We start from the raw sequence: 25,971 nt of genomic DNA on the forward strand, positions 1-25,971 counted from the left end.
TGAAATGACAGTAAAACAAGTGTAAGAGAACCTGTGAAATAGCAGTGCAATCAGTCACCAGTGGAGTTTAAAAGTTCTAAAATAAAGTGAAATGATGAAGCTTAATGAACAGGGGTTTTTTCACTGTCATATATGATTTAAATGTCTACCCTCGTGTTATATGATTTAAATGTCGTTTCTTGTAAGTCTGAACTTTCATACCCTCGTGTTATATGATTTAAATGTCGTTTCTTGTAAGTCTGAACTTTCATACCCTCGTGTTATAAATCATGTTTGACTTCCCAAGAATATCAAGAATCTTCTATTTATTACACTTTATTGGGAGATATTCTGTTTACTTTGTCCAAAATAGGGCAAGACGTAGCCCAGTGGTAAAGTGCTCGCTTGATGCGAGGTCGGTTTGGGATCGATCCCCGTCGGTGGGCCCATTGGGCTATTTCTCGCTCCAGCCAGTGCACCACGACTGGTACATCAAAGGCCATGGTATGTGCTATCCTGTATATGGGATGGTGCATATAAAAGATCCCTTGCTGTTAATCGAAAAGAGTAGCCCATGAAGTGGAGACAGCGGGTTTCCTTTCACAGTATCTATGTGGTCCTTAGCCATCGTGCATCGTTAAATCAAACATTTCCTTCCTTCCTTCCTTGTCCGAAATAAATTATTTTCTTAAATTCTCTTTAAAATTTAAGATGTAAACATTTCAGTTTCTAAATTAATAATATATATATATAAATATGTGTGTGTTGATCAGGGCTCTGTTTTATGAAGCATACTTAGTGCTAAGATCGCTTTCAGTGTGTAAGGACGTTATGTACTTAAGGTATAAAAACATGTAATCTTAGTACTTCATAAACCAGTACCCAGAACCTGCTTTATATATATATATATATATATGTAAATTATGACCTTGACCTTTGTGGCTGCAGGTTTTGACAACACGTACGCCACGACTACGGAGGGTCGCGGCAGCCCGATCCCGCGCACTGGCTCGCCTGTCCGCTCAGGCAGCCCACTGAGGAGTCGGAGTGCATCGCCCAGTCACCGTGTGTTCGAAGTGAGTCGCAGCTTGTCACCGAGTCGCATGTACGACTCGCAGATCTCAGCTGTCGATGTGGACCCGGAGGCTGTGAGAATGGCTCTGAGAAGCTTCATGACGCAACTGGCCGGAGCCGAGAGAGAACGGGTCAGTAGATTATATCAATACCTTACTTCATTCCTTCTTACCCTCCTTCTTTCCTTCTTTAATTCCATCTTTCCTTCCTACCTTCCTTCCCTTCATCCCTTCCTACCTTCTTCCCTTCCCTCCTTCATTCCTTCCAACCTTCTTCCTTCCTTCATTCCTTCCTACCTTCCTTAATATTGACACTGTAGTAATATATTGACACTGTAGTAATATATTGACACTAGTAATATATTGACCCTGTAGTAATATGATGACTCTGTTGTAGGACGACGCACTGGCTCAAGTTCACAGCATGATGACCCAGATGAAGGACATAGAACTGGAAAGGGAGAGAACTGATAACAGACTGTCACAGCTGCAGAAAGCGCTCGGGGAAGTGGAAGAAGGTAAGCTGTTGTCATGTTGTTTTTGAAACACTGGTTCACATTGTGTTATCTTTGAAACACTGGGTGATGTTGAAACACATGTTCACATTGTGTTATCTTTGAAACATTGAGTTATGTTAAAAACACATGTTCACATTGTGTTATCTTTGAAACACTGGGTTATGTTGAATCACTGGTTCACATTGTGTTATCTTTGAAACACTGGGTTATGTTGAAACACTGGTTCACATTGTGTTCTCTTTGAAACACTGGGTTATGTTGAAACACTGGTTCACATTGTGTTCTCTTTGAAACACTGGGTTATGTTGAAACACTGGTTCACATTGTGTTCTCTTTGAAACACTGGGTTATGTTGAAACACTGGTTCACATTGTGTTCTCTTTGAAACACTGGGTTATGTTGAAACACTGGTTCACATTGTGTTATCTTTGAAACACTGGGTTATGTTGAAACCCTGCTTCACATTGTGTTATCTTTGAAACACTGGGTTATGTTGAAACACTGGTTCACATTGTGTTTATCTTTGAAACACTGGGTTATGTTGAAACCCTGCTTCACATTGTGTTATCTTTGAAACACTGGGTTATGTTGAAACACTGGTTCACATTGTGTTATCTTTGAAACACTGGGTTATGTTGAAACACTGGTTCACATTGTGTTATCTTTGAAACACTGGGTTATGTTGAATCACTGGTTCACATTGAGATGTTAAGAGCACTAAAACACAAAGTGTGTGTTGATGGGGTTCGAACCTTCAGCACTAGTTTTGTAGTCCACGATGTTAACCACATGGCTAAACTGGGATATCCACAGACGATGAACCCTCAGTTAACTCAGTAAAAACATTTGAGGTGATACAAACATTAGGGCAATCTAACATTCAAACACTGAAATTGTAAAACGGAATTCTGAAAATGAATTTAATAAGTATGTTTTTTTGTTAGAATGGCGTAGCTTCCATCTGATGAATGTACACACGTGGCTCCCATCTGATGAATGTACACACACACATAGCTCCCATCTGATGAATGTACACACATGTAGCTCCCATCTGATGAATGTACACACATGTAGCTCCCATATGATGAATGTACACACATGTAGCTCCCATCTGATGAATGTACACACATGTAGCTCCTATATGATGAATGTACACACATGTAGCTCCCATCTGATGAATGTACACACATGTAGCTCCCATCTGATGAATGTACACACATGTAGCTCCCATCTGATGAATGTACACACATGTAGCTCCCATCTGATGAATGTACACACATGTAGCTCCCATCTGATGAATGTACACACATGTAGCTCCCATATGATGAATGTACACACATGTAGCTCCCATCTGATGAATGTACACACATGTAGCTCCCATCTGATGAATGTAAACTCACATAGCTCCCATCTCAACCCGTAATGCTTTGTAAAGTGCTTCCTAGTTTATGTTTAGTTTCCTAACCTCCCAACCCCTAACCAGTAATAGAGTTGTGTAAACTACTTCCTGGTTTGGTGACATTGTGTTTAGTTTCCTAACCTCCCAACCCCTGACCAGTAATAGAGTTGTGTAAACTACTTCCTGGTTTGGTGACATTGTGTTTAGTTTCCTAACCTCCCAACCCCTGACCAGTAATAGAGTTGTGTAAACTACTTCCTGGTTTGGTGACATTGTGTTTAGTTTCCTAACCTCCCAACCCCTGACCAGTAATAGAGTTGTGTAAACTACTTCCTGGTTTGGTGACATTGTGTTTAGTTTCCTAACCTCCCAACCCCTGACCAGTAATAGAGTTGTGTAAACTACTTCCTGGTTTGGTGACATTGTGTTTAGTTTCCTAACCTCCCAACCCCTGACCAGTAATAGAGTTGTTTCCTAACCTCCCAACCCCTGACCAGTAATAGAGTTGTGTAAACTACTTCCTGGTTTGGTGACATTGTGTTTAGTTTCCTAACCTCCCAACCCCTGACCAGTAATAGAGTTGTGTAAACTACTTCCTGGTTTGGTGACATTGTATTTAGTTTCCTAACCTCCCAACCCCTAACCAGTAATAAAGTTGTGTAAATGGCTTGCAGGGTTTTATCATGTATGTCTATAGATTGATAATCAGGACCATCCCATCCCTTCCCCAAAGGTGATGTAATTTTTTCATTCCTAATTTTGGAGAGTTGAGGTGAAATTCCAATCTGAATCTAAATAATTCCCCTACTAACTACTGTATTTTCCCATGTATTATGTACACTTTTTTTTCTTCAGAAAATATAGGTTAAAAATGGGGGTGCGCACTATACATAACAATAGAAAAAAACTGTATTTTAAAAATGTCCAGCGATCACCCATAAAAAATCGCCCATTGGTAGTTTACGCTACTTTGCAGGTTATTGACTGTTCATTACAACGAAATGCCAAAACCCTCTTAAAAATCGCTTTTCACTTGTGATGGTTGTAATAAATGCAAAATAAATGTACAAAAGTATCCATATAATATTTTTAATTTCCATGAGATTTAGTTCGTCCATTTCCGTCAAACCGTGCTCTAATGGTGACATTAAACAAACTTTAAAGCTGCAAGTTTATTTTTACTTGTTGAGCAGCTGCATCATATTTCATTACATGTGGTAAAGCACTCACCTGATGTGCAGTCAGTCTAGGATCGATCCCCGCCAGTGGGCATTAGGCTGTTTCTCGTTGTTATCGGTGCACCATGACTGGTCAAAGGCCATGGTACATTGTACATGTGTATATGCTATCCTGTCTGTGGGATGGTGCATATAAAAGATCCTTGCTTCTAATAGAAACATGTTGCAGATTTCCTTTCTAAAACTATATGTCAGAATTACCAAATGTTTGACATCCAATAGCCGATGATTAATATATCAATGTGCTCTAATGGTGTCGTTAAACAACAACAACAAAGGGTTTTTTTTTTTTTTAAATGATGCTAAAATTCCAAAGTCAAATTTTAGAGAGAAAAAATCCTGACTCACTATTTGAACAAATGTCTTCAATGCATCATTTTATTAATATAACTTAATACTTGATATTTGAACATGTGCTCTAGTGGTGTCATTAAACAAAACCAACTTTAACTGTTGAGCAGCTGCATCATGTTTGATTGCATGCAGTGTTTGATCTGCAATCTGAGGACCATATCAATAATTTACATGTACCTGCTATTTGAACATGTGCTCTAGTGGTGTCATTAAACTGCTGAGCATGTGCATCATGTTTCATTGCATGCAGTGTTTGATCTGCAATCTGAGGACCATATCAATAATTTACAAGTACCTGCTGGTTGCTAGGCAATGTCAGAGTGCAATTACTGAATGTGTATCTCGAGAGCTGTTATCTCGGGTGGTTGAAATATGTTTTTGTATATATTTGTAGATGAAACAGTTTGCCATTAGCTAAGTCTTGTTTGTAGGACTCGGTGATTATTGACGGTCATACAAGTAGCTTACAGATAGTCTTTTATCGCTGTCAGTGGGTAGCGGGCCCAGCTGCTTAGAAAGTTTTCTATGGCAGTTTGAATAAATAAATGGTTTTTTGTCAGTGAGAGCGGGTAGTAAATTTGCTTCATGTAGAGGAATGTAAATCACAGGTCTGATCGTGTCTGGAGTGAAGACTAGGGACAGGCGGATGTTAGCTAGTGAACGTGTGACAGTTTTGTTTATGGTTTAACACTAAACATGATCCTATCAGCATTAGAAATAACACTACAAGAAATCAAAAGAATGTTCCGTCACGGTTGACTTATTCTACACATTTCATGTGTGTATTTATACAATCAGGTAGCTGACCAAGGTGTGACATTTAAAACTGACCGAGGTGTATTGGCAACAGAACTTGGCACCGGTTGTGTAGATAATACTGTATGTTATTGGCACCGGTTGTGTGGATAATACTATATGTTATTGGCACCGGTTGTGTGGATCATACTATATGTTATGTTGGTTGTGTGGACAGCAAAACAAAAGCTTACTTGGCATGATTTCTGGTTATAAGCTTACATGCATGTTTACATGGTTGTTGCTTCAAAATATTCTAGGAATTTCAGTTTTACATTTGAAGTAATTCGCAAGTTCTGATTGGACAGATTACTTTATAGAAACAACAGTGTCGACCAAGCTGATTGGACAGAGTTGTTATAGTTTGTTTCAATTTCTTTCTGTGATGACATTTGCAAAATCCAGTATGCTGTGTTTCAGTGTTTGTGTTCATGATTAAAGTTGTATGAATGGATTGTTTCATGAATGGATTGTGTTTCATGAATGGATTGTGATTGAGGTTTTCGTACATTTCACCTGAGCTGTGATAGATCACCAACGACTTGGGATTGTGTCAGTATTGTTTTGTGATATTCACACTGCCATCATGTACCGCCTGTATGAACTCCCATCTTACAAACTCTCACTGCCAAACTTTGGGGAATGTTCACCCATATTTGTGAAGGAAAACGAAGATTACTCACTGCCTCTTGTAATTAAACACTTCACCACCAACACTGCTCTGCCCATTCATGACGGTTTGTTGATATTATCTACGCTTTCTTACTTCATGCATTCAGGCTTTCTGCCAGAGGGTAAAACGGGTATGGTGCTATTCCCAAATTCTTTTGCAGATTTTGACAACATTAATGACTCTTATCATTATAATAATTGTATGATTTTTTTAACCCTAAACCTAAACCTAATCCGTTTTCTTTGTAGATGAGCCCCCCATATCCTGTGTCAACTGCGGTTGCATTCAGCACACACATTGTAAATTTCTTCCTGACAGATAACCTGGCATCGTAACTCTTAATAAAACAAACAATCCCCCGATTATAACTTGGAAACTAGTTTATCTGTTTTCCCCAATATCCTTTAACATCGATCTGTCAATACAGTGTAGTCAGCGTTATTCCCACATTCCCAATATCACCTAGTCACCCATGTCTATAAATAGAAAGGATCCCCCCCCCCATATTCTGCCTTATTTAGCCATGTTTTTGTTACTGAATACAAGTTACAATGTCAGAGATAAATCGATGATGTCAATTTGACAAACCACAACTGCTACGAGTTTACGACATGAGAATTAGTGTGTCATAACAACATTGTTATAGCCCATGCCATACAGATAGCATGAAATAACATGATCGTTATATCTTAATAATGAAACCTATCTCGTTGATTCTGGCGCCGTACATGCCTGATACATCGGATCCCTACTGTTACTATAAGATTATTGATTTTATTCAGTAGCATGTTTGACTTGCCCACTGAACCAGACACAATCTCTCCACCTCGAGTTAATTGATGAAGTCCATGTGCTGTGTATAACAGTAACAATGCTTTCCACGTTTATTTGTACTCAAGTATAATGAGTTACCCTCGAGTCATGTTTGTTCAGAACTTCACCCAGGTTGATCCTTATTGACAAACCAAAATGTCCGTCTTTTGTCGTTTATCTTTTGTCGTCTGTCTTTTGTCATTTGGCGACCTGAAAGGAGTGATTTGTAGCTGTGACTGTTGGTCTTAAAGTTGAGTTGATTTGACTGATAAATGTTATGTGACTGACAGCTCAATTAGTATTTATTATCCACCTGGTTCAACATAACTGAGTTAATAAAAACCGTATGACGCACACGTGTAATAACAAGTGTAATCACATGACCAACCAATGACGTAATTTTAGAAAGCGACATCCGTGTCTTTCTCTATGTGTGTGTGTTAATATCAGTAATTACTTTCATTGTTGTTGACTAGCAGGTCTGTTGGTATTTGGGGGGGGGGGGGGGGGGGGGTAGGCGGGATGTAGCCCAGTGGTAAAGCACTTGCTTCATGTGCAGTCGGTGTGGGATCAATCCTCGTCGGTGGGCCCATATAAACTAATAGAGCTCTTTAATGACTGAAAAGTACATAATATTAAATACATTTTTTAAAATTTAATATCATTGTCCGTACATTCATGTCTGAATTTCCGAAGCCTGTTTTTCCTAGATGCAGGTATTTAAGCCTGGTACATGTATGTAGTTATACCCCAGTAAGACGTAAACAGGTGTTGAAGCGTGGTACATGTATGTAGTTATACCCCAGTAAGACGTAAACAGGTGTTGAAGCGTGGTACATGTATGTAGTTATACCCCAGTAAGACGTAAACAGGTGTTGAAGCCTGGTACATGTATGTAGTTATACCCAGTAAGACCTAAACAGGTGTTGAAGCCTGGTACATGTATGTAGTTATACCCCAGTAAGATGTAAACAGGTGTTGAAGCCTGGTACATGTATGTAGTTATACCCCAGTAAGACGTAAACAGGTGTTGAAGCCTGGTACATGTATGTAGTTATACCCCAGTAAGACGTAAACAGGTGTTTAAGTCTGGTACATGTATGTAGTTATACCCCAGTAAGACGTAAACAGGTGTTTAAGCCTGGTACATGTATGTACCCTTGTAAGGTGTAAATTAGGCCTTCAGTGTTTCTCTGTTATCTTCAAATGTGTGCAGTAGCCCAAACTGGATTTTGTTCCCCAGTTCTTTCATATGAAAGAAGAAATGTATATGATAAACTAGAAATAAAGTTTTTGTGATTTCAGACAAGCGCGGTATCGATGGTCGTCTCGCCAGCGCCCAGACCGCGCTCATGCTGCAGGAGGAGACGATCCGGCGCAACGAGCGCGAACGCAAGACAATGGCCGACAAAATCAGCAACCTGGAGCGAAGTCTGGCAGGCGCCGAGACCGAGAAGAGACAGTTACATGTACGTATAGATATAACAGATACACTAGTACAGAAACCTGGAGCGAAGTCTGGCAGGCGCCGAGACAGTTACTTGTACGTATAGATATAACAGATACACTAGTACAGAAACCTGGAGCGAAGTCTGGCAGGCGCCGAGACAGTTACTTGTACGTATAGATATAACAGATACACTAGTACAGAAACCTGGAGCGAAGTCTGGCAGGCGCCGAGACCGAGAAGAGACAGTTACTTGTACGTATAGATATAACAGATACACTAGTACAGAAACCTGGAGCGAAGTCTGGCAGGCGCCGAGACCGAGAAGAGACAGTTACATGTACGTATAGATATAACAGATACACTAGTACAGAAACCTGGAGCGAAGTCTGGCAGGCGCCGAGACCGAGAAGAGACAGTTACATGTACGTATAGATATAACAGATACACTAGTACAGAAACCTGGAGCGAAGTCTGGCAGGCGCCGAGACCGAGAAGAGACAGTTACATGTACGTATAGATATAACAGATACACTAGTACAGAAACCTGGAGCGAAGTCTGGCAGGCGCCGAGACCGAGAAGAGACAGTTACTTGTACGTATAGATATAACAGATACACTAGTACAGAAACCTGGAGCGAAGTCTGGCAGGCGCCGAGACCGAGAAGAGACAGTTACATGTACGTATAGATATAACAGATACACTAGTACAGAAACCTGGAGCGAAGTCTGGCAGGCGCCGAGACCGAGAAGAGACAGTTACTTGTACGTATAGATATAACAGATACACTAGTACAGAAACCTGGAGCGAAGTCTGGCAGGCGCCGAGACCGAGAAGAGACAGTTACTTGTACGTATAGATATAACAGATACACTAGTACAGAAACCTGGAGCGAAGTCTGGCAGGCGCCGAGACCGAGAAGAGACAGTTACTTGTACGTATAGATATAACAGATACACTAGTACAGAAACCTGGAGCGAAGTCTGGCAGGCGCCGAGACCGAGAAGAGACAGTTACTTGTACGTATAGATATAACAGATACACTAGTACAGAAACCTGGAGCGAAGTCTGGCAGGCGCCGAGACCGAGAAGAGACAGTTACTTGTACGTATAGATATAACAGATACACTAGTACAGAAACCTGGAGCGAAGTCTGGCAGGCGCCGAGACCGAGAGAGACAGTTACTTGTACGTATAGATATAACAGATACACTAGTACAGAAACCTGGAGCGAAGTCTGGCAGGCGCCGAGACCGAGAAGAGACAGTTACATGTACGTATAGATATAACAGATACACTAGTACAGAAACCTGGAGCGAAGTCTGGCAGGCGCCGAGACCGAGAAGAGACAGTTACTTGTACGTATAGATATAACAGATACACTAGTACAGAAACCTGGAGCGAAGTCTGGCAGGCGCCGAGACCGAGAAGAGACAGTTACATGTACGTATAGATATAACAGATACACTAGTACAGAAACCTGGAGCGAAGTCTGGCAGGCGCCGAGACCGAGAAGAGACAGTTACATGTACGTATAGATATAACAGATACACTAGTACAGAAACCTGGAGCGAAGTCTGGCAGGCGCCGAGACCGAGAAGAGACAGTTACATGTACATATACATACAAAATACATACATTAGATTTGTGTTATATTTACAAACATGTTTTGGTTATATACATTTATTTATAACATGTTTTGGTGATATATTTATAGACATGTTTTGGTGATATATTTACAAACATGTTTTGGTTATATACATGTATTTATAAACATGTTTTTGTGATATATTTACAAACAGGTTTTGGTTATATACATGTATTTGTAAACATGTTTTGGTGATATATTTATAAACATGTTTTGGTGATATATTTATACATGTTTTTGTGATATATTTACAAACATGTTTTGGTGATATATTTATAAACATGTTTTGGTGATATATTTATAGACATGTTTTTGTGATATATTTACAAACATGTTTTGGTGATACATTTATAAACATGTTTTGGTGATATATTTATAAACATGTTTTGGTGATATATTTACAAACATGTTTTGGTGATACATTTATAGGCATGTTTTTGTCATATATTTATAAACATCCAATAGCTGATAATTATATCAATGTGCTCCAGTAGTGTCGTTAAATAAAACAAACAAACAAACAAACATGTTTTTGTGATATATTTACAAATGTGTGCTCTTGTCATACCAGGAGAAGATCGGAAAGCTCAAACAGACTGAGTCCAAGCTGGAGGATGACAAGAAACAGCTGCGTGGTAACCTTGACGATGCGGAGAACCGGTGCACGAAGCTGGAGCTGAATCGGCGCTCGCTGGAGGGAGAACTGCAGAGAATGAAGCTAGCCATGACTGACAAGGAGACCGAGAACCAGGTGGGACACATTCCGTGTAGCCATTTATAGATACCACTCACAGTTACCACTCTCAGATAACCACTCACAGTTACCACTCACAGTTACCACTCTCAGTTACCATCCACAAAAACTATAACAATCATTTACAGTTATCACTTACCACTCACAGTTACCACCCACAAAAACTGTAACAATCATTTACAGTTATCACTTACCACTCACAGTTACCACCCACAAAAACTGTAGCAATCATTTACAGTTACCACTCACAGTTACCACTCACAAAAACTAACAGATTTAGTTTCCACTCACAAAAACTAATAATCACTTACATTTACAACTTATGTTACCACTCACAGTTACCACACACAAAAACTGTAACAGATTTACAGTTACCACTCACAAAAACTAACAGATTTACATTTACCAATCACAAAAACTGAAACAGATTTACATTTACCAGTCACAAAAACTGAAACATAGATTTTTGTGAATCATATGTAACAAGTGAACACGTGGCTCGGCATAATTTTGATCAGGACTTCAGCTTAAGTGTTCGGGATACTGACTGCAAATAAAGCCTTAGGAAAAAAAACGTACACGCTCTCAGATCAGCTGTCAGCAGAAAACCGATGTAGGTGTTAAAAATAAAATATTAAAACATGATGAGACCGCCTCGTTGTAAGCTGGTGGCGTGGATATTGTGAGTCAATAATAGATGAGCGTTGCACACAGAAACGTCTTCCATTCTAATTAAGTCTGCTGTTTGGTAACGCTCTGATTCCAGAGTCTTGATAACACATCTGGCTGCGACCCTCACGTCTCTGTTCACAGTCACAGAGCTGATGGTATTTTGATGTTCAGAAAGCTCACCGCTTTTTGTGGTTCACAGAGTTGATAGGATTGTGTTGCTTGACTGTACTTCAACATTCATATCAGATAGAGATTTAGCTAAGTGAAACAATGTGGTAAATGTCTCAACTGTTGGGTAGAGTGAACTAGCTAAGTAAAGTGTTGCAAGAAGACTGGACAGTTGTTATAGTATCTGTGTGGAATCACTGGACGTAGCAACACTGTTGGTTAGAGCACTCTCCCGATGGATTTTCTGTTGCGTCATGTCAAGTCCAACTGCTACAAGATTATTGCAGTCAGTGACTTTAAAACTCACAAGGTTGGTTCTAACCAGGTGAACATGGCAGGGTAATGGTGGGAGGGGGTTCATTCGTGTTTGAACATGGGATGTTGAAGGTTAGATGATGTTCATTCATGTTTGAACATGGGAGGGTAATGGTGGGAGGGTGAACATTCATGTTTGAACATGGGAGGGTGATGGTGGGAGGGTATTCATTCATGTTTGAACATGGGAGGGTAATGTTGGGAGGGTGTTCATTCGTGTTTGAACATGGGAGGGTGTTCATTCGTGTTTGAACATGGGAGGGTAATGGTGGGAAGGGGTTCATTCGTGTTTGAACATGGGATGTTGAAGGTTATATGATGTTCATTCATGTTTGAACATGGGAGGGTAATGGTGGGAGGGTGAACATTCATGTTTGAACATGGGAGGGTGATGGTGGGAGGGTATTCATTCATGTTTGAACATGGGAGGGTAATGTTGGGAAGGTGTTCATTCGTGTTTGAACATGGGAGGGTAATGGTGGGAGGGTGAACATTCATGTTTGAACATGGGAGGGTAATGGTGGGAGGGTAAACATTCATGTTTGAACATGGGAGGGTAATGGTGGGAGGGTAAACATTCATGTTTGAACATAAGACAGTAAAAGTGGTCAGGTGTTTATGTTTCAGTTCTATATTGTTTATAAATTTCTATATTAACACATGTACATGTATGTGATTTATATATTTCTATTTATGAAATATAAGAAATTAATGCTGTTTCAGGTGTTGTGTTGGTGTGTACATACATGTGTTGGTGTGGACATACATGTGTTGGTGTGGACATATGTGTGTTGGTGTGGCCTTACATATGTTGGTGTGGACATACATGTGTTGGTGTGGTCTTACATATGTTGGTGTGGACATAAATGTGTTAGTGTGCACATATGCGTGTTGGTGTGGACACCTCTATACGTTAATAAGAATAATTACTATCATTGCTGTGGACTGATGTGTGTGTTTGTTGGAACATCCACAGTGTGTTGGTGTGGACACTAATGAGAGTGATTACCATCGCGTTTCAGGTGCTGCAGGACCGGGTGGAGAGCTTGGTCAAACAGATCCAGGACCTCGAGTCGAAGGCTCAGTCCCTGCAGCTGACCATCGACCGGCTGTCTCTCTCCCTCGCCAAGACGGAGGAGGAGGGACACCAGCAGAAGGACAGGGTACGTTATGACACATATATCTCTTAACACTTATTAGAGAGAATACGGTAGAAAGACGGGGTATGTTATGACACATATCTCTTAACACTTGTTAGAGAGAAGACGGTAGAAAGATGGGGTATGTTATAACACATATATCTCTTAACACTTGTTAGAGAGAAGACGGTAGAAAGATGGGGTACGTTATAACACTTATATCCCTTAACACTTGTTAGAGAGAAGACCTTAGAAAGACGGGGTATGTTATAACACATATATCTCTTAACACTTGTTAGAGAGAAGACGGTAGAAAGATGGGGAATGTTATAACACATATATCTCTTAACACTTGTTAGAGAGAAGACGGTAGAAAGATGGGGTATGTTATAACACATATATCTCTTAACACTTGTTAGAGAGAAGACGGTAAAAAGATGGGGTACGTTATAACACTTATATCTCATAACACTTGTTAGAGAGAAGACCTTAGAAAGACGGGGTACGTTATAACACTTATATCTCTTAACACTTGTTAGAGAGAAGACCTTAGAAAGACGGGGTATGTTATAACACTTATATCTCTTAACACTTGTTAGAGAGAAGACGGTAGAAAGACAGTAGCTGATGATTAATAAATCAATGTGCTCTAGTGGTGTTGTTAAACAAAAACTTTAATAAATCAATGTGCTCTAGTGGTGTCGTTAAACAAAACATACGTTAATAAATCAATGTGCTCTAGTGGTGTCGTTAAACAAAACATACGTTAATAAATCAATGTGCTCTAGTGGTGTCTTTAAATTAAACACGTTAATAAATCAATGTGCTCTAGTGGTGTCTTTAAACAAAACACGTTAATAAATCAATGTGCTCTAGTGGTGTTGTTAAACAAAACAAACTTTAATAAATCAATGTGCTCTAGCGGTGTTAAACAAAACAAACTTTAATAAATCAATGTACTCTAGTGGTGTTGTTAAACAAAACAAACTTTAATAAATCAATGTGCTCTAGTGGTGTTGTTAAACAAAACAAACTTTAATAAATCAATGTGCTCTAGTGGTGTTGTTAAACAAAACAAACTTTAATAAATCAATGTGCTCTAGTGGTGTTGTTAAACAAAACAAACTTTAATAAATCAATGTGCTCTAGTGGTGTTGTTAAACAAAACAAACTTTAATAAATCAATGTACTCTAGCGGTGTTAAACAAAACAAACTTTAATAAATCAATGTACTCTAGTGGTGTTGTTAAACAAAACAAACTTTAATAAATCAATGTACTCTAGCGGTGTTAAACAAAACAAACTTTAATAAATCAATGTGCTCTAGTGGTGTTGTTAAACAAAACAAACTTTAATAAATCAATGTGCTCTAGTGGTGTTGTTAAACAAAACAAACTTTAATAAATCAATGTGCTCTAGCGGTGTTGTTAAACAAAACAAACTTTAATAAATCAATGTGCTCTAGCGGTGTTGTTAAACAAAACAAACTTTAATAAATCAATGTGCTCTAGCGGTCTTGTTAAACAAAACAAACTTTAATAAATCAATGTGCTCTAGCGGTGTTGTTAAACAAAACAAACTTTAATAAATCAATGTGCTCTAGCGGTGTTGTTAAACAAAACAAACTTTAATAAATCAATGTCCTCTAGTGGTGTTGTTAAACAAAACAAACTTTAATAAATCAATGTGCTCTAGTGGTGTTGTTAAACAAAACAAACTTTAATAAATCAATGTGCTCTAGCGGTGTTAAACAAAACAAACTTTAATAAATCAATGTACTCTAGTGGTGTTGTTAAACAAAACAAACTTTAATAAATCAATGTACTCTAGCGGTGTTAAACAAAACAAACTTTAATAAATCAATGTGCTCTAGTGGTGTTGTTAAACAAAACAAACTTTAATAAATCAATGTACTCTAGCGGTGTTAAACAAAACAAACTTTAATAAATCAATGTACTCTAGTGGTGTTGTTAAACAAAACAAACTTTAATAAATCAATGTACTCTAGCGTTGTTAAACAAAACAAACTTTAATAAATCAATGTGCTCTAGTGGTGTTGTTAAACAAAACAAACTTTAATAAATCAATGTACTCTAGCGGTGTTGTTAAACAAAACAAACTTTAATAAATCAATGTACTCTAGTGGTGTTGTTAAACAAAACAAACTTTAATAAATCAATGTACTCTAGCGGTGTTGTTAAACAAAACAAACTTTAATAAATCAATGTACTCTAGCGGTGTTGTTAAACAAAACAAACATTATCTTTATTTGTTTGTTTGTTCCAGGTTCAGAGTCTGAACTTGACGTTGTCAGACAGTAACGCGACGATCAATGAGTTGGAGGAGAGAATCTCACAACTACAGCGAGGTCTGACCGCCAGCGAGCACGACAGACGGGTTCTGCAGGAGAGACTCGACCAGACACGGTACAGACAGACAATTTTATTTCTAAATGTGTTAATTTCCTTGTGTTACAGACAAGCTTGTTTTTAAATGTGTTAATTTCCCTGTGTTACAGACAAGCTTGTTTCTAAGTGTGTTAATTTTCCCTGTGTTACAGACAATATTGTTTCTTAATGTGTTAATTTCCCTGTGTTACAGACAATATTGTTTCTTAATGTGTTAATTTCTCTGTGTTACAGATAATCTTCTTTCTTAATGTGTTAAATTTCCCTGTGTTACAGACAATTTTGTTTCTTAGTGTGTTAATTTCCCTGTGTTACAGACAATCTTGTTTCTTAAGTGTTAATTTCCCCATTTTACAGACAAAGTTTATTTATTAAATGTTAATTTCCCTGTATTACAGACAAGCCCTGAACGAGGTGAAGAAACAGAATCACGCGCTTGTTGAGAGACTGCAGAGTGTCCAGACTGAACTAACTGACAGTGAGGTCCGTCGAGCAGAGCTTGAGAGTCAGATCCGACAGAGTCACACTGTAAGTGAAATAATTACTCTTGTGAGCAGAGCTTGAGAGTCAGGTCCGACAGAGTCACACTGTAAGTGAAATAATTACTCTTGTGAGCAGAGCTTGAGAGTCAGGTCCGACAGAGTCACACTGTAAGTGAAATAATTACTCTTGTGAGCAGAGCTTGAGAGTCAGGTCCGACAGAGTCACACTGTAAGTGAAATAATTACTCTTGTGAGCAGAGCTTGAGAGTCAGGTCCGACAGAGTCACACTGTAAGTGAAATAATTACTCTTGTGAGCAGAGCTTGAGAGTCAGGTCCGACAGAGTCACACTGTAAGTGAAATAATTACTCTTGTGAGCAGAGCTTGAGAGTCAGGTCCGACAGAGTCACACTGTAAGTGAAATAATTACTCTTGTGAGCAGAGCTTGAGAGTCAGGTCCGACAGAGTCACACTGTAAGTGAAATAATTACTCTTGTGAGCAGAGCTTGAGAGTCAGGTCCGACAGAGTCACACTGTAAGTGAAATAATTACTCTTGTGAGCAGAGCTTGAAAACATTCTTTTGACTGTCTTGTGCAGGGGTGAGACATAACCCAGTGGTACAGTGTTCGCTCAATGCGAGGTCAGTGTGGGATCGATCCCCGTCGGTGGGCCCATTGGGCTATTTCTCGCTCCAGCAAGTGCACCACGACTGGTATATCAAAGGCCGTGGTATGTACTGCCCTGTCTATGGGATGGTGCATATAAAAGATCCCTTGCTGCTAATCGAAAAGAATAGCCCATGAAGTGGCGACTGCGGGTTTCCTCTCTCAATATCTGTGTCATCCTTAACCATATGTTTGACGACATATAACCATAAATAAAATGTGTTGAGTGCGTCGTTAAATAAAACATTTCCTTCCTTTTTCCTTCCTGTCTTGTGCAGAGATACGATTTTGAAAATGTTAATGGTTTCTGCATTATTAAGATCTGTTTCGTTGTTGTTTTTATAGTACAGTACAAACCGTCACATCATTGTGTTTTTCAGATGATTGTACAGCTGCAGGAGGCGGAGCAGGATTTGAACCAGAAGATCCAGAAACTTCAGTCGGACCGCCAGAACCTCACAGAGCAGTGTGCCACGCTCAAACGTGCCCTTGGTGGGATCGAGTCGGAGAAACGCGAGATTGAGAGATCCACAATGAGGCTGGAGAAAGATAAGACCGCTCTGAAGAAAACTCTTGATAAAGTAAGGGAGATAACTGTGTAATAAGACCACTTTGAGAAAACCATTCAATAAAGTTAGGGAGATAACTGTAATAGACCATTCTGAAAAAAAAACTCTTGATAAAGTAAGGGAGATAACTGTGTATTAAGACCAATCTGAAAAACCCTCAAGATAACTGTAATAAGACCGCTCTGAGAAAAACTCGATAAAGGGAGATAACTGTAATAAGACCACTCTGAGAAGACCACTCAATAAAGTAAGGGAGATATCTGTAATAAGATCGCTTTGAGAAAAACTCGATAAAATAAGGGAGATAACTGTAAAAAGATAAATTAAGGGAGATAACTGTAATAAGACCGCTCTGAGAAAGACTCGATAAAGTAAGAGATAACTGTAAAACGATAAAGTAAGGGAGATAACTGAGAAAATTCGATAATGCAAAGGAGATAATTGTGTAATAGGACCACTCTGAGAAACACACTTGATAAAGTAAGGGAGATAACTAATAAAATGAATGAATGTTTAACGACACCCCAACACAAAAAATACATCAGCTATTGGGTGTCAAACTATGAATTGTGTATTAAGACCACTGAGAAAAACACTCGATAGTGTAAGGGAGATAACTGTGAAAAAAACCTGGGTTTGAGTGAAGATACATCAGTGTTTTTAAAGTGTGGCATGTTTTTCTGACCACTGTCAGAAGTATTACGTATTTGACATCTAATAGCTGACGATTAATTAAAGTTAGAAGTACACTCACTGTAACATTATTCAGTAATACAAACAATAATAATGCTTGTTTCCGTGGTGACAGGTTGAGCGTGAGAAGCTGATCACCGAGGAACTGGCGAGTCAGTCGCTCCACGACAGGTCGAGTCTTGATCACAGTCTGCAGCGACTGGAGGACGACAACGTGGAGAACCAGCGACTCGTGCAACAGCTACAGGCACAGCTAGCCGAGGCCGAACAGCAGCACGCACAGAGGTGAGGGCTCAGTCTTTGTAGGCTATTATCTTAGTACAAATAACACACAGATGTGAGGGCTCAGTCTTTGTAGCTAATTATCTTAGTCCAAATAACACGCACAGTGCATTTCTTGGAAATATGAGGGCTAAGTCCTTACAGTAAAATTGTTATCTTGGCCAAGGCAACGGAACCTGCAGAGCTCAGGGCTAAGTCTTTGTAGTTATTTCTTATTTTGCCCAAGGCTGAGCAACTCAACCTGCAGAGTTGAGTCTTTGTAGTTATTTCTTATTTTGCCCAAGGCTGAGCAACTCAACCTGCAGAGTTAAGTCTTTGTAGTTCATTTCTTAGGCAATCCAGAACAAACAGGTGTGGTACTAACAGGGTCATTTTCCAGGGCAGTGGAGTTGGGGGGGGGGGGGGGGGGGGGGGGGAGTCTGGTCTAGGGTGGCATGAACTCATGTCTAGCTCAGCTTATTTAACTGGTATTGTTATTTATCTTACATGTGTTGTCATGTCTAGCTCAGCTTATTTAACTGGTATTGTTATTTATCTTACATGTGTTGTCATGACGTCAAGGATAGTGATGTCCCATGAACTCATGTCTAGCTCAGCCTATTTTACTGTTATTGTTATCTAACTTTGATGTGACATTTTTCTCTCCTTGTTCAGTCTGTCTGATCTGCAAAGAGACCACATGAGAAGGTATCCGTTGGTTAACACTGCACTTCTAAACACTTCTCCTTCAGGTTCACGTCCACTACCTCCAGCAGTCTATGAAACCACTGCATCGAGTCCAATGATTTGCTATCTAATTAAACAACCGTCCAATGATTTGGATGCTAATTAAACAACCATCCAATGATTTGGATGCTAATTAAACAACCGTCCAATGATTTGCTTTCTAATTGAACAACCATCCAAGATATGCTTTCTGATTAAACAACCATCCAAAGATATGCTTGCTAATTAAACAACCATCCAAAGATATGCTTGTTAATTAAACAACCATCCAAAGATATGCTTTCTAATTAAACAACCATCCAAGATATGCTTGCTAATTAAACAACCATCCAAGATATGCTTTCTAATTAAACAACCATCCAAGATATGCTTGCTAATTAAACAGCCGTCCAATAATTACACACTGAAACTGTAACTTTTTCTCTTTTTCCCCGAGCACTACAGAAATGCCTGTGTTTTTCATGCTCACTTTACCTTTAACAACAACTTGAGTACCGTTGGTGCTTATCGTGACAGTGCCATGTATGTGTTTCACAGATTATAAGTTGACCATCACGTTCTCTTAAATTTATTAAATATTTCAATTGTAAAACTGCATGACGTCACATTATCACTTAAATGGTGCATAACAAATATTTTATTTTCATTAAGTATTTACAGAATTAAAACAAGCCCACATTATGCATCTTATAAACTGTTTTTGTCCAAATGTATTTCCAACTGTGTTTTAATATTACAAACAAATGAAAGTGTTTGATTGGAGATATTAACACACGTAGATCCACCGTTCAAGTAATCACCACTTTAATAGCTGTTGCACCTCAGTGAGGGATGTAGCTTAGTGATTAGGGTACTCGACTTAGGTGTGATGGGTCATGAGATTGATCACCATCAGTGGACGTGGGGAAACTGGTGTGTACTATCCTTTTATTGAAAAACAGGCACATAACATATTCTTTGCTGTAGCAACAGCATATTTCACACACACACACAGACACACACACACACACACACACAGTTTTGAAATAATCATGTTAGACAACAAATAGCTGTAGTTTAAAATGTACTGAGATGTTGTTAAACAAACATTCTTTTCCTTTCCCCTCTCTCTCTATTTATAACAAGTGTTGGAATAAGCCCATGTTAGACACCAAACAGCCGTACATCGGTTGACCTGAACCTAACCCTGACTTCAACCCTGATAAGATTTGACGCTAACAGAATAAAGTGTATGGCATGAATTGACCTGACCCTAACTGAAATATTACATGAATTGACCTGACCCTAACTGAAATATTACATGAATTCACCTGACTTTAACTGAAATATTACATGAATTCACCTGACCCTAACTGAAATATTACACAAGTTGACCTGACCCTAACTGAAATATTACATGAGTTGACCTGACCCTAACTGAAATATTACATGAGTTGACCTGACCCTAACTGAAATATTACATGAATTCACCTGACCCTAACTGAAATATTACATGAATTCACCTGACCCTAACTGAAATATTACATGAATTCACCTGACCCTAACTGAAATATTACATGAATTGACCTGACCCTAACTGAAATATTACATGAATTGACCTGACCCTAACTGAAATATTACACGAATTGACCTGACCCTAACTGAAATATTACATGAATTGACCTGACCCTAACTGAAATATTACACGAGTTGACCTGACCCTAACTGAAATATTACACGAGTTGACCTGACCCTAACTGAAATATTACATGAATTCACCTGACCCTAACTGAAATATTACATAAATTCACCTGACCCTAACTGAAATATTACACGAGTTCACCTGACCCTAACTGAAATATTACACGAGTTGACCTGACCCTAACTGAAATATTACATGAATTCACCTGACCCTAACTGAAATATTACATGAATTCACCTGACCTTAACTGAAATATTACATGAATTCACCTGACCCTAACTGAAATATTACATGAATTCACCTGATCCTAACTGAAATATTACATGAATTCACCTGACCTTAACTGAAATATTACATGAATTGACCTGACCCTAACTGAAATATTACATGAATTGACCTGACCCTAACTGAAACATTACATGAATTGACCTGACCCTAACTGAAATATTACACAAATTGACCTGACCCTAACTGAAATATTACACGAGTTGACCTGACCCTAACTGAAATATTACACGAATTGACCTGACCCTAACTGAAATATTACATGAATTCACCTGATCCTAACTGAAATATTACATGAATTCACCTGACCTTAAGTGAAATATTACATGAATTGACCTGACCCTAACTGAAATATTACATAAATTGACCTGACCCTAACTGAAACATTACATGAATTCACCTGACCCTAACTGAAATATTACATGAATTCACCTGACCTTAACTGAATTCACCTGACCTTAACTGAAATATTACATGAATTCACCTGACCCTAACTTTGATTCTAAGAGAAAGAATTTTACATGAATTGAACTAACCCTAACAGAATCAAGAATATCACACAAATTTACCTAGCCGTAACCTTGACACAATAAAGAGAATATGTTGTTTAAAATGTCTTGTACCTGTGGCAAATGTTGTTTTTTATGGTAGGGCTAGTAAAAAGTTATATGTTGATTAACATGACCAAACCCCTTGACACAATAAAGAGAGTACATATTGTTTGAAATGTGTATTTGTCTTGTAGACTGATCGACCAGAACTTGACTTGACTTGACACAATAAAGAGAGGACATGTTGTTTGAACTGTGTGTTTGTCTTGTAGACTGATTGATCTAACCACTCGACACCGCGCGGAGACTGAGATGGAAACAGAACGACTCCGCTCCGCTCAGATGCAGGCGGAACGACTCCTGGAGGCAAGGGAGCGCGCTCACAGACAGAAGGTCAAAGGTCTTGAAGAAATGGTGAGTTGGTCCATTACGATACACATTGATGATAGATGACCTAGTCACATGGCCACACTTCTAGTAATGATGTCATTATGTAACATGTTGATGGTAGAGTTGATGACCTAGTCACATGGCCACACTTCTAGTAATGATGTCATTATGTAACATGTTGATGGTAGAGTTGATGACCTAGTCACATGACCACACTTCTAGTAATGATTCATTATGTATCATGTTGATAGTAGAGTGGATGACCTAGTCACATGACTACACTTCTTGTAATGATGTCATCACAGATCATAACTTACCTTGTATCAGTCGAGAATGTTTCTGCTAGACTAGGATAGAAATTTAAATTGATAACTGCAAACATAGATACATAGATACATTATTAGGTACATGTCCCAATCAAATTATGATTGACTTGTTGGCGACACTTAATGATCAACTGAGTACAATTAATCTGCTGTGTTTGGTTTCTCCTCCACCAGGTGGCGACACTGAATGATCAACTGAGTACAGTTAATCTGCTGTGTTTTTCTCTCTGCCACCAGGTGGCGACACTGAATGATCAACTGAGTACAGTTAATCTGCTGTGTTTGTTTTCTCTCTGCCACCAGGTGGCGACACTTAATGATCAACTGAGTACAGTTAATCTGCTGTTTGTTTTCTCTCTGCCACCAGGTGGCGACACTGAATGATCAACTGAGTACAGTTAATCTGCTGTGTTTGTTTTCTCTCTGCCACCAGGTGGCGACACTGAATGATCAACTGAGTACAGTTAATCTGCTGTGTTTGTTTTCTCTCTGCCACCAGGTGGCGACACTGAATGACCAGCTGAGTACAGTTAATCTGCTGTGTTTGTTTTCTCCTCCACCAGGTGGCGACACTGAAGGACCAGCTGTGTACAGTTAATCTGCTGTGTTTGTTTTCTCCTCCACCAGGTGGCGACACTGAAGGACCAGCTGAGTACAGTTAATCTGACGTGTTTGTTTTCTCCTCCACCAGGTGGCGACACTGAAGGACCAGCTGTGTACAGTTAATCTGACGTGTTTGTTTTCTCCTCCACCAGGTGGCGACACTGAAGGACCAGCTGAGTACAGTTAATCTCACGTGTTTGTTTTCTCCTCCACCAGGTGGCGACACTGAAGGACCAGCTGGGTCAGGAGCTGCGGAAGCGTCAGTTGTTCATCTCGCGCAGCACGCGGACCGGCGATGAGATCCATGACATCCGCACGATCCTCGACAACTCGCTGTCGACCGTGACCCGCGACGGCTCGCTTGACCCGCTCCTACTCGACCTCGAGAAGAGGAAGCTGGACGACTCGCTCGAAATACACGCCAGCCTCCCCACCCGTATCCCGCGGCAACGTTCGCCCGTCCGTTCGATGGCACCCATCAGGCTCAGCTCGCCTTTTAGACGAAGTGGGCACAGCCCACTCGGCATTCGCCAGAAGTTTCCACAGTAAAAACGGCGGACTATTCCATTGTTGTTTAAGGGGACCAGCATATATTTTTTATCTACTGACAATGTTTTGTAGTAATTTTAGTAAAAAAATTATACTTTGTAGATTCTCAGTAGAGATATTTCTATAAGCCCTGTAACAAATCTAGGTTCCTTTTTTCTGTTTCATTGTAAAAATAATGATAGCCTAATTTATATAAATTTCATTCTAACAAGTTAGCTTTTTTTTTCTCTATTATATAGAATTATATAGAATTAATATTATGCAAATTGTTTAAGTTTTAAGAGTAAAATATTAATTTCTTTTGAAATTAATATTTTACAAATTTTCAATGATGATTGAGTGTTTTTTTTGTTTCTTTTCTTAAAACTCAATTGTGATGCAATGTTTGTTTGTTTTTTTACTTTTACCATCGAAAGATATATTTATATACAATAGTATTATTGTTTTTGTTTCCTGATATGAGACTATATAACAGAATATAGTGATGACTGTAATTAATGTAGAATTCAGGAACATGTTCCTTGGACTGCACGGTCCCATGCTATCAAAGGCTGTGATAAAATTAAACACTTTCAATAGAAAGTTGTTTAAAATATGGTGTAACTGCTGTGTGAATGCGTCATCTGTTCAACGTTAAACATCATGCGATTGTCAGAATGTGTTTTGTGCTGTTTTCAACATTCAGTATGTACCATTCAACAAAAGAGGCAAAACAACACAGTGCTTGTATTCAGTTTTGTTTTTTCAAGTGCATATACAATAATGAAATTACTTACATTTTAACAGTGTTTTTTTAAGTCTTTTAACATTTTATAATTTTTAAATTTTATTTTCTGCTTGCCTTTTTTTTGGTACAATGGCAATCATTGTAATGTAACAGAAAAGAGATTTTAAAATGTAATAGTTCATGAAAAATCATGGTAATTTTAAAGGCTTTGGAGAAGTTCTCAAAGTAAATAATTATGTTAACCTGTATACTATAGATTGCAGACACAAGTATGTCACACTACGGTTTATCAGTAGGCACCGCTTACAAACAATTATATGACATTTAAAGAAATAGTAAAGATTGTGGCCCATGGTACATTGTAAAAACTGTTGAATGGCTGACAAAACACAATCTGGTCTGATGATGATTCCAGCATTGCAAACCATGAAGCACGATTTTCATCCTAATCCGTCCATCAATGTTGTTTTTATCTGTAGTGTATAAGACTTCCTTCATTATCATGTCACCCCTGTCTCTGTGTTAATGACGTCTTTTGAAACCTCTCCGTGTATTATCACACAGATGCAAAGTTAGATAACTCCAGATGTATTCCGATATTGCACGTTTTAAGTTGTGGTTCGACAAAAGCAAATTAAAGCTTAAGTTGATGGATTAATTTTGATTACTAATTCACAAAGAAGCTGGTTTACAAATAATGTGCCATCTGTAGACCAAACATGATTTTATCTCACTTGCTGCTCATTTGTCTGCTGACTTGAGACTTTAGAAGATTTCCTACCCAGCATCCCATTGGCCATGCGGTCATCGAAGGGTATTATTCAAACTGAGAAAAAGGTAATATTTTGACTACATTAATATAAAGCTGAATTGGTTTTTTCAATAAATATTGCTACATGTTTATATAACCAGAGCTAAATTAACTGTTTAATAATTCATCTGGATTTAAAGGTTTAAAGGTTTTCCTTCATAAAACCAAATTTACAATATGCTAAGAGTACAGTTGACCATCTGAAAGGGGAGACAACTATTGTTTGTTTTGTTTTGTCTTGTATGTATATTTATTGAATTACACTTGGTTATTTGCTTTTTACTTCTAACCTTTTGTTAATTATTTATGTTTATTGTTTCCGAGTTGACTCAAGTCAATCTGCCTCGTCTTTGTAGGCAAGGGAGGTAACTTTTACCAAGCAGCATTGTGTGTACATTAGTATCCAATGTATTAGTAGTAATAGTATTAATTTTATTTTTAATTTTAAAATCCAGACTTCTCTAGTTTGTTATGTTTGATGTGGCTGTGATATTTGTTATTAATACTAATATTAAACAATATGGAATCTTATTTAAAACGTTATGTCTGTTTGCAAGAATAACAACAATATCGAATAGTTTATTTTCGTGTCAAGATTGTAGTTTGTGTTATGAGAATGAGCATGGGTAGCCATAGTTACCAGAACTTAGTGATTAGCGTTAGTTCTATTTAATAGAATGTAGACACATGTTTACACACTGAAAAGCTGCAGTCTCCAAGTTGCATGATGATCAAACAGATTTATCCATTTTCATATTAAATGTAAAGCCTATACTTTGCATGGCATGACCATAAAAAATTAAATATTTATCCATTTTCCTTATTAAATGTAAAGACTATACTATGACCATAAAAAATTAAATCCAACTAATTTCATTTACTACTACTTATAGTTTATATAACTGCAAAATGCATTAAAAAAACCCCATGTGATGTCACATTTTTAATTTGAATTTTACCTCAGTCTTGACAAACAACTGGCTTCAGTTGATGAATGCATGATAAATCTTTTTATATGTATTGTATTTTTTTTAATGAATTTAATAAAGATTTTTCTATATATTGTATTTTTTGTATGAATCCATACATACATGCAACAACATTATACGCTGAATGGCAATTTAGATAATAAGTTTACTGTTAATTGTGCAAAGCTAACATGTGGGATTGATCAACGATTACTTACCACACATACATGCCAATGTGGTGAAATAGGTTTGCAACTTCGAGACTGCTC

The 25,971-nt window shown here is 38.4% G+C and overlaps 1 protein-coding gene across 4 annotated transcripts in view; it reads left to right on the forward strand.

Annotated features, from left to right (window-relative positions):
• The window catches only part of LOC121390701 (rootletin-like), a 148,238-nt gene extending 124,804 nt beyond the window's left edge, over positions 1-23,434 (forward strand). For 2 of the 4 annotated variants that reach the window (XM_041522588.1, XM_041522589.1), the window contains exons 23-33: positions 928-1,184; positions 1,450-1,570; positions 8,148-8,311; positions 10,510-10,689; positions 12,870-13,010; positions 15,273-15,412; positions 15,793-15,922; positions 16,922-17,122; positions 17,919-18,088; positions 21,601-21,742; positions 22,864-23,434. In XM_041522588.1, coding sequence (XP_041378522.1) covers positions 928-1,184; positions 1,450-1,570; positions 8,148-8,311; positions 10,510-10,689; positions 12,870-13,010; positions 15,273-15,412; positions 15,793-15,922; positions 16,922-17,122; positions 17,919-18,088; positions 21,601-21,742; positions 22,864-23,196 — 1,979 coding nt within the window. In that variant the 3' untranslated portion in view covers positions 23,197-23,434. The remainder of the gene's footprint in view (positions 1-927; positions 1,185-1,449; positions 1,571-8,147; positions 8,312-10,509; positions 10,690-12,869; positions 13,011-15,272; positions 15,413-15,792; positions 15,923-16,921; positions 17,123-17,918; positions 18,089-21,600; positions 21,743-22,863) is intronic. The other 2 variants (XM_041522591.1, XM_041522590.1) reach the window with 2 other exon arrangements.
• The last annotated feature ends 2,537 nt before the right edge of the window (positions 23,435-25,971 follow it).

The sequence above is a fragment of the Gigantopelta aegis genome, chromosome 15 (genome assembly GCF_016097555.1).
Source record: "Gigantopelta aegis isolate Gae_Host chromosome 15, Gae_host_genome, whole genome shotgun sequence".
NCBI lineage: Eukaryota > Metazoa > Mollusca > Gastropoda > Neomphalida > Peltospiridae > Gigantopelta > Gigantopelta aegis.